At 44.3% G+C, this 10,251-nt stretch overlaps 1 protein-coding gene across 1 annotated transcript; it reads right to left on the minus strand.

Annotated features, from left to right (window-relative positions):
* Nucleotides 1-2,575: 2,575 nt before the first annotated feature.
* Nucleotides 2,576-5,580, minus strand: LOC125547558 (transcription factor NAI1-like). The gene is made up of 4 exons (XM_048711382.1): nt 5,541-5,580; nt 4,570-4,629; nt 3,165-3,715; nt 2,576-3,025 (listed from the first exon to the last, which is right to left on the minus strand). The coding sequence occupies exons 1-4, from the start codon at nt 5,578-5,580 to the stop codon at nt 2,576-2,578; spliced, it is 1,101 nt and encodes a 366-aa protein (XP_048567339.1).
* Nucleotides 5,581-10,251: the final 4,671 nt, after the last annotated feature.

A 10,251-nucleotide genomic window follows, 5' to 3' on the forward strand; every position in this document is an offset into this window, starting at 1 on the left:
AGATCAAGATGGCGTGGCACCATCGGCATCCCGCTGTGCTCGCCGCATCGCACAACAACCCGACATCTCACCTCCTCCACGCACATAGTTGAAGCATCGTTGGCCTACCTACACTTCACTAGACCATCTAAACTACATGCAAACGCAAAAATAAACAGGCTGATATATCATGACAAGATTAATGCTAACACTGCCTGCGTGCAGTGTTTGCAGTGCTGCTTCTTCCAAGTTTTTTCGGAGGTTCCTTCTGCTCTGCTAGTTGGTCTGAACATGCTTCACATGCCTGAACGTGGTTTCACTCTAAGAAATGGATCGGGGGAGACTCCCTGATCTTCTATACAATGGTTAGGCCGTGTAACTTTTATTAGGACTATCAGCGCATGGGTTTTCTATAAAATTAGTTTTGGTGTTAAACTGTCAATCCCAGCTTTGATTTGATGTGTTCATTTGTGATCGGACAACACACAAGCAAAGTTTGCAAATTTTCACCAGGAACATATATGGATGTACCTGCCCTTGTAATAAGTTAATAATAACATTGTGATTAACAAAGAAAAATGAACTAGCACAATTACGAGGCTTTGCACATCAAAATATCACCAATACTATATTATTTCTTTATTTTTCTTTGTATGTTTTTCTGTTTACCACGAAATCACTCATTGTTTTGTATTGTTAATTTTTAGAAAGAAGGCTTCCTCACGGAATTTTAAATAACTGACAGCCATCCTTAACAATCTACTGTGCAAATGGACAGAACAAGAACAATTTTTACTTTGTTGTTACTAATCTATCACAAAATTTGGTTACACTGGACATGAAAATGTTTTTCTTTACGATGAATATTCGGTTATGTAAGATATGCAAGTGAGTATGACTATAAGATAATGTTTGCATGATGAGTTTCTATTCTAGCTGATTCATGGCTCCAATAGATTGTGTGCTGATTTGCGGGTAATTTTTTTTAACGTTCTCAACTGAACCCATCATTACAGAGCCTCAGTTTTCTACACAGAGAGCCTATGCATAGATGGTTCAGGTACAAATTAACAATTTTGTTCAATCGCTTCATTTATTCTCTGTCACGACATTATGTATTCTACATGGCAAATTTGACCAAGAGTTAACTTACCACTCTGCGGAGATGCCCTCAAATGAACATGCATCCCACCACTGCTACACAACAGACTTTATTAAACATGGCTTCTGACACTAGCCGAAAAATACGGTCACGAAAAAGGCTATACAAAGTGGGTTTTCTTGGGCTTCTGTCACAAAACCTCAGGGGAGAAGCACCCGTCTCGGAAAATTTTGCTTTCTGATGTAGGTTAGAATGAAGACCCGTCTCGAATATATATTCTCAGGCAGGCAGAAAGAAAGGCCAATCTGAGATGTTTAATCTGCCGAAGGTGGTCTTTCATTCGGGCTCGTTTCTTCATTGTTAGTAACAACTCTTGTTGCAGCTATCTTGGTACAGTACATAGTTGAGTCTTCTGACTATTTCCTCTGCATTGACGGTAAAGCCCTCCTCCACCTGAATGTGAAAGTTAGTCGATCCACACAAATTTAAAGCCAAAAGTCCTTGAAGACATTTATGGTCATGTATAATAGAATTGTACATAATATCAATATTGTGCCTGTTTTCCGTTGTTTCTCTAACATAAACGAGGAGGGATATATACTTATAAGTAGTGACATACTATGACCTCTGATCGAAAGTTCAACTATTTCTACACTTTTATCAGTTAAACAATTCTAATTTTCTCTATCTACAAAGAAATAATATCTAAAGATTAGATCGAAATTATGATATTTATTATCAAATATACCTTAATAATTTTATTTATCACAGAAAATGTTTGTTGATAAGATGGCCGTCAAATTACTATCTTGAAGAATGTGTCATGTGACTCATGTCCTACCAGAAATTTTACATTTAGTTTGAACTGCATAAAGTAATATATTGGATTTCTGAAAATGGTACTATATTTTATATTAGAAAAATCGAAAATCCACTTCCAAATGAAACAGTCTAATGTCCGTAGGGTTAAGGTGATCTTGAGTTGCTACTTGATAATTTCTTTGTCTTATTGTATTATACTTTGCAAGTGTGCATTTTATAGCATGGTATGCATATCTATCTATTCAAAAAATATGCATTGGAGAATGAGGAAAGTGAATATTGAGAGGAATCCATCTGGGTGGAAAAAAATCCATTCGTCTATTCCTCCATGTTATGGGGGTCCAAGGAGCCTCTGGGCAGTCTAGTCTCCCTAATGTTCGCTGGGGTGGTGGCGATGGGTGTGCCGATACATTAACACCCATGAGAAGCTATTTTTTCCCTGAAGATGTTGTCGAATAGCTTCTTCACACCAGCCCTGGGTCTTTTCGGCTCTCGGTCGTTGGTTTGCAATTGCTGGTGGAGTCTGGTTTCGGTTAATAGTTGGTTGTGTTCATTGTTGGAGTTTTTGCATGATTGTATACCTTATCAATCATGCCATTGTGAGGTTATTGGCTTAGCATCCCTTATAATCTTGGTCGACTCTATTCATCGTGATGAACTCACACAAACATCCTACCCTCTTTTCAAGGTACGTGTCGTAGTTTTACAACCAAATTTTGAATCAGAGTGAGTACTATCATAAATCTGTTCATGAGAACTTGCCTTTGCCATGGTGGTTATAATCACAGTGGACTGCGTGAACGGCATCACATTATTGTGGACGACGCGAAGGTGGAACTCCTCCAACTCCGCAAGAACCCTGGCGACCAGACCCTTCCCATTTATTTCACAATGGATCCTCAACATCACCTTGTTCCCTGAAAGTTTTGCCTCGATCTCGGGCAGCAGCTGGCTCCTCGCCGGCGTCCGGTCTGCCGAGTAGAACAAAGGGGACCCCTCTTTGACGAGCACCACGGTCTCGACGCTCCTATGGCTGCCGCCGGCCGCCTCCAGGGACTTGTCTTTCTCTTGTAGCTCTTTCACATAGCTCGTTGCGTTGCTAAGAATCGTCCCCTTGTCCATCTGATGGACCCAAATTGTAATAAACACATTAACAGATTAACTAAGCATTGACCCCCAACGGGCAAAAATAAACAAAAAGAACCGTGCATTTCCTGAAGGAATATTAGGACACGTTGAAAAAGACGGGGAAGTCAACGACCTTCTTGAGGCCGGGGATGAGGGCAGAGAGCTCGATGAAGCGCTGGTTGGTCTTCTCCCGGCGCTTCCGCTCCGCCATGATGTGGCCTTGTGCGCAGGCGGCGACTTTCCTTGCGGCGGCCCTCCTCGTCGGCTGTGACACGCCGGAACGAAGCGGCGCTCTGGCGGCCTGTGTGCCACCGCCCACGCTGGACGGCTGGGCCGCGTTGAAGTTCCAGCTCATGGAGTGGGTGTAGGTGGCGCCGGTACTGCTCATACTGCCCGAGGCCGGGAACGACGTCAACGTGGAATTGCTCCCTTGCTGCATGGCTGCATCAGGGGATGGACTGATGAGCCCCCCACAGCGGCGGGTATCCGCGCCGGAGCTCTGCCTCTTGTGTGCTTCCGGGAGCTCCGGGAGCGCCTGGAGGCATGCGAAGCCAGCCCGGTTCTCGTCGGCTCCTCCTTGATCCTCCTCGTGCTGCAGCGTGCTCACCGCCCACTGCATGAACATGAGTGAGTCGTCCATGTCGTCCATGGGCATCCGTCCGTACGTAACCACTGACTTAGCAGCTGGTTCAACATCGAGATACACATGAGAGATGAGACACGGCAGACTAGAATTAATGAGAGAACGATGCGTGTAGTGGAATTGTTTACCTCGATCGGTGGGTGATCAACTCAATCTTTGTAGCAGTAGTAGATGCCATGGAACCTGGCTTCTAGTCTTTGGGTTTATAAGGAAGCGTGCGTCCACTCAGTGTTTGGTCACACTAAGGCCCCTCCCAAGCCTAAGACAAATTGGCCAACCTTAAACAAACAATGAGTCGTTGGATCCTGGTTATCTGGCCTGGATCTAGTGGAAATCATATTCTAGACACCAGCAAATTAAAGGTGCGTGTCGTTGCACAAACATACAAAATTACATTATTATGTGTACAATGGGCTCTCCTGTTGTTGAGATTAAGATCAGTGTTAGCCAGCTAGATTGGTGGATCCGGCCACGTGAATCATCCAAAATACAAATGTTTTAAAACAACTACCTATAGGTGCGCTATAGCCTTTTTGGACCATCCACGATAGCCAAGTGACGGGCCAATCACAGTTCCACTATGCTAACGCGAATAACGACTAGCAAATGTATGTTCAAACCTTGCAGCTGGCCATCGTTCTGCTAGGAGAAAACACAAAATAGTATGGTAACTTTGAAAGACAACTCTTCTTGAAGGCAAAAAGTAAAAGTCATAAGATTGGTTAAACTATGGGGAAACATAAGAGAGCTGAAACTAAAAATACATATAGGACCCTAATAACTGGCGATGCCTGTTAGAGATAGTAAATAATACTAATGGAAAATCAGTGTTTACCGAGTGCCAAGGTCTTTGCCGACTTCCGTTTCACAGGCTCACGACACAACATCCCTTTGCCGAGAACAAGACTCAGCAGTAGTGTGCACTCGACAAGGAATTCCTTCCGACGAGAGCTGTCACAATAATGCCCCATAAACGAAATAATACTCGGCTACTACGTTTTTTTGCTGAGAGCTCATGACATGGCAATCGACAACTAGGAGCCACGTGACACGACAATTTGGGTTTGACGGCTCCGTGACGTCGGTGGCACGTTTGCTGAGTGCAACACCTGGGGGACTCGGCAACTATTTGCAAAATTAACTTTTGAGTGCAGGAACAGTTTTCTGAGTCCCCTGCCGAAGTACCCGGTGTAGCTGCAAAGATATTCCCAGGTTCCGCCATGTGGCCTAGCTTGCCGAGTGCGGTGACTCCCGGAGAACATCTTTGTTTACATATTTTGGCTGCGAAAAAACTTAGCCGAGTTATGGCACTTGAAGCTCGGCAAAACAGCTGCAAGAGTTGGTGGGAATAGTCACGCGTCACAGCTGTCGTGTAGGATACTCAGTAACTGGGACCTTTGCTGAGCTCGGTACTCAGCAAAAGCCCTGTTAAGCCCTCCATGGAAAACATATTTTTATAGCCATATATAGCCAGCTAGCACCATTCGTACATCACACATAATACACACAAACGAGCAACAAGCCAATTACCATAGGAAGTTCACATGTCACAAAACAAGTTAGATAACAACCTAGTCCATACCAAGCATAGTACTTAAAATTCACCTGCACAAGCATAGTGACTTAACAACATCCATATTTCACAGACAATCAGCATACAATTCGCCGACACGACCTCTCCCTGATGAAGGTCAACTCCGTTGACACAAGCTGTACGCTTGTTGAGGAGGAGAGGGGGGGGGGGGGGGGGGGGGGGGGAGGAGTGGCATTATTCATAGCCTCAAGTTTTTGATGAAACGTCTACATATATATTTTTGTTAGCATTGCATCACAATTTTCAATCGGTTAATATTGGTGGCTATTCTGTGAAAGCACTAACCTTGACTCCGGCTTGCACATCTCTCATGCCGCCACTTCTTGTAGTCGTGCCGCCTGTGCGTCATGGCCTCGACATCCTCCCCTTTCGTCCTTCCTTCTTCCATATTTGTGGCCCGTGCGGCTTTTTCTGCCTAACATTGCCTACAATATATCATTGCAGGCTCAAATATAGGTTATATTTATAACAAGATAATGTAAAAGACATGAGTATGAAAGATACAATCCTGCAGCTATGCAATCTCACCTGAATGAGTCGTCGGACGACTCCTTATGGAGGGACTTGGGCTTGCACTCTGTGCCTAGATCTGATATAGCTTGAGATTCGAGGAGGTGGCGATTGCGCCACTGCAAATGACGTGGCGGTCACTCTTCTTCCCATCTCCTACCCTCATCACCAACTCCTGACCGGTAGTCTGGTCCTATGGATCAGGCTTGTCCTCGTACTTCTTCTGATACAAAGATGTGCACAGATCCATCACCTCCATGGTAAAGTTGCCGCAATACTCCTCGCCCCTGTTTCCCCTATGGTCGTGCCCCCAGGCTGTTGCCTCGCTTGCAAGAGAAAGCATCATGATTAATAAACATAGACGCGCCTAGAGACAAAATTGACCTTTGAGTTGCCCATACAATTTTTTGGTGGAGAGATGTCAGGTTGAGGCTCCCCTAGATGTGTGACAAACCCTTTGTCTGGAGTCAGTCCTCCCTTTTCATAATGTGTCATGCTTGCCATGTAGGGCTGCACCACATATCCGCCAACGCTGCCCAACAATAGATTGTGATCCATTGCTCCCTTACCTACTTATATATAATACATCATATGAAATAGAAGGAGCAAGTGACTGCTGATCCAAGAAGCAGAAAGTAATGATGTTACCTACTGAAAAGTACTCGTCCCGAGCCATATTCGTCTTGCAAGCAACAGACTTCATCATCTTGTTACCATATTCGTCTAGGGGGCGAGCTCTCATCATGGCATGTACCGCACAATGTTCTTCATGTGGGAGAGAAGGTTCTTGGCAACTCTCTCAACCTTCAGGCACACCTCATCGAGGTGCCCATCCAGGCAGGTATAGTGATCCTACAATAGTGCATATGGCAGTTAAATAATTACCAAGCATCAGATATGGACCAATGAGTGCCATAGGTACTTACCCACCGATCTCTCTTGATCCGGGCCGGCCTTGCTATCACACTCGTCATCCTGCGCGGCTTTGTAGTGCTCCTAGGTGAAACATGGTGACAGTGGAGCTTTGTCGCTCAGCTTGACCAAGCCAAGAAAATATGCCTTCAGAAGAGCACCAATAAGGTGAGGATGTGGTGTGAACCCGCTTTATTGAGTTCCCACTAACTGCACAATGAAAGGAAATCATATGTTATTGTTAAAATATTACTCCATCCGTCCCAAAATAAGTGACTTAACTTTATACTAACTTTAATACAAAGTTAGTACAAAGTTGAGTCACTTATTTTGGGACGGAGGGAGTATATGTTAGTAAATTGTAAGGTCATCATTTACCCGTGTCTCCGTTGGGTATAACGACATGCCGGCGTATATGCTTGGGCTTCGAGACCTCCAATGGAGATGCCCAAAGTGCTTCCTCCTACCTATAGAGCTGGAGGTACAGGCCGAGTCATCCGGACACACCATCTCTTTTACCTCCTCCTCATCAGTAGCTTACGGATTATGGTTGGCAGTGGTCTCCTGCACCTCCTCCTCACTGGGACTATACAAATCATGGTCCTTCATGACAGTGGATATAAAACCATTTGAGGAACAGTAGTCACGGCCGCCACTTCCGAAAAGCCTCATTGATTTGATGAATCTCTTCATGTTTTATGAAGCACCTGCTATAATAAAAATAAAACCAAAAGAACACATATTAGTATCATCACTATAACATGGAAAAATGCCAAAATCCTAATGCCTTTGAAATAAATAATTCAAAGTAGAAGAAACATGGTAAACGAGCTGTGGTGGCATATATCACATACAAAATCACATATCACATGTGTAAGAAGTTACAAATTTAAAGTACTTCATTGCACTAGTAGAGCATGGTACCACATTAACATCGTACAAATATTTATTAGACAGTACACTAGATTACATACTACATCGACATAAAACTTGCTAGCTAACCTACTCCGAGAAGCCTGACAATGAGGAGTCAAAATAGAGAGGATAAGTATCGCCTCCTCACTGAAGGGTCATGTCTCATGGTTGTTAGCGGTGGGCCAACTCCGCAGAACCGGGTCATCACTATCCTCCAATTCGTTGTTGAACTTTTGGAGCTTCGTAAAATAATTCTCCTGCTCAGCTTGGCGGCGGGCGATCTCATGGCGGTTGTCCTTGACCTCCCCCTCGTCCTCGATAGATCTAACGAGAGCGTGGTTCTTAGCGCAGAGATGTGGGTTCACCTGAACAAGCATGGTTATGTAGTTCTCACTGACATGCTCGACCGTGTACTGCGCATGGGTCAACTGATCCTCCTCGTGGTCATCTCAGGATTCGACCCTAAATGGAGCGTAGTAGTCGGGGAAGTGGAGATGCGCTTGGGTCCCCAAAAGGTGGTCGCTGCGAACTCGTACTAGCACACCATCTTTTACGCGGTGTTGAACGTGAAAAGCCAATGCTTCTTATTCTCCCCTGGGACACATATATCTACTGTCCAATGGGCTGAGCGAAGCCGAATGCCATGGTACCTCGGCGGCAGCGGCCTAAACTTCAGGTTAGTGTTGACACCTAAAAATTCATATTACAAAAAAGTGTCACAAAATAAATATAATGTAAGTATCAAACAACAAAGAATAATTTTTGACATCGACTGGTCCGAACCCTCAACCTCTAACCTACGTTGCACGAATACTTGGATACGTATCGGATACACGATACGGGGATACACCCGATACGGCAATTTTCTAAAAACTAGGATACGGGGATACGTCTGTATATACATATTAATTATTAAATATATGAAAAAATAACGAGTTTTTTTATAGCAAATGCACTGTTTTATTAAAAAAATTGAAGTCTTCACGATTGCTTAACAAATACTGCATGGATCTCTTGTTGCCTCCTTTCCCTTTCCCAGTATTTTCCAACATCTGGACGTACCTCCACAAAGGCTTCTTCTCATTATCATCTTCCGGAATCACACGAGCAGTAGCCAATACATGGACTGCATCCACGCTACCTCCACTACCTGCGTCACTTCTAACTGAAGAAGACCCTATGGCCGATCTGCACAGTAAAAGGAGAAGATTACGAAAACAGATTAGTCAAACTGATCTAACCACGTTTTGGGTACCGAGCGAAATTCCGAGATCTCGCGCGGTTACCCCCCCCCCCCCCCCCCCCCCCCGAGAAACATGCATACCGAGCAAAAAATCTCGAATAATTTGAAAATTTTGAATTCAAACGGTCACGGTATAGTTAAATATAGGCCATCTCTTATTCAACCACATAGCTGATGGTGGCCAAGTGGTAAAGCCAACCTTTCATAAGCAAGTAGCCACTAAATTAGTAAATGCTGCAAAACTGTGGGCCGACCAGGGGTCGAACTCGCGTCGTCCGCGCAAGTGGTAGCTACTGTTCAATAACCACTAGGCTAGGGGAAGATTTATGATATGTCAGACTGATAAACCCTTCTATATCTACCGCAAGAAAATTTGAATTCAAATTTTAGTTTTAAATTTCGTCCGATTTTTTTCCGGAATTTCGTGGTTACCGTGGTAACCGCAAATTCCGGTGCCCCACGAGAAAAAAGGTCCACTTGGGATCCAAAACCTTATTCTAATCTTAAAATCTGAACCTAAAACACCTACGTACAGAATTCAGAGAAGGAGATGGAGAAGAGAGATCAGAGAAAGAGAGGGAGATGAGAACATACCTCCTGCAAGGGAGACACGGATGTCTTCTGCCGGCGACGAGCCGGCGACCGATCAGCGTCGATTGGACGGAGAGTTGGAGAAGAACATGTGGGAGAGGAGAGGACTGGAGCTGAGAGTTATGGAGAGTTGGAGATCTGCGGGCTGTGGCTGCTCGCTTGCTCCAAAGAGTCGAGGGGACGAGGTGGCCGGCTGGGAATTGATGACGTGCGGCGGCGCTAGGAGGGGATCGAGGAGTTTTCAATTTTATACGTCGAACGAAGGGGTTGCCGTATCCAAAACGTATCCCAGAGGTATCAAACACTATTTTCTTTTTTAAAAATCAATAAATCACAGGATACTTACGGGATACGTATCGGGCAGTATCGGGGCAGTATCCGGCAGGATACGCGCACTTTCTGAAGTATCCGTAGAACGTAGCCTCTAACCACTTGCTCCTAAACCCCTAGTCCTTAACCTAGAAGGCTCACCTTCGACAAGTTGATATCTAGTGATCCAACCCTAAACCCCTAACCTCCTGCCCCTAATATCTTAGCCACTAAATTAGTTGTTGTGGCAGGCACCCCATTTTTGCTTCCAAGGCAACTGTTTTAGTTTTACTTTTAGTTTTACAAATTTCAACACTTATGATATAGCATGACACACATACACACATCACATCACTTGCACTTCCCACAACACATCACATCTAATAAATTTTTAGATTTTATTCTAACTTTTACAGACTCTCTCTCTCTCTCTCACACACACACACACATCTATATTCTCTTTGTACCACATGTGAACATCATCATAAATCACCTACGTGGCA

This window comes from Triticum urartu, chromosome 3, assembly GCF_003073215.2.
Source record: "Triticum urartu cultivar G1812 chromosome 3, Tu2.1, whole genome shotgun sequence".
Taxonomy (NCBI): Eukaryota; Viridiplantae; Streptophyta; class Magnoliopsida; order Poales; family Poaceae; genus Triticum; species Triticum urartu.

Bases quoted from the DNA above. Each gene is read 5' to 3' on its own strand.
- LOC125547558 (XM_048711382.1), bottom strand. From the start codon at position 5,580: ATGAGAGATGTGCAAGCCGGAGTCAAGGTTAGTGCTTTCA. The intron at 4,630-5,540 runs CAGAATAGCCAC...GGCATTATTGTG, and splicing joins AGTCAAGGTTAGTGCTTTCA to ACAGCTCTCGTCGGAAGGAA. The intron at 3,026-3,164 runs GTCGTTGACTTC...TGGGTCCATCAG, and splicing joins TCATCCCCGGCCTCAAGAAG to ATGGACAAGGGGACGATTCT.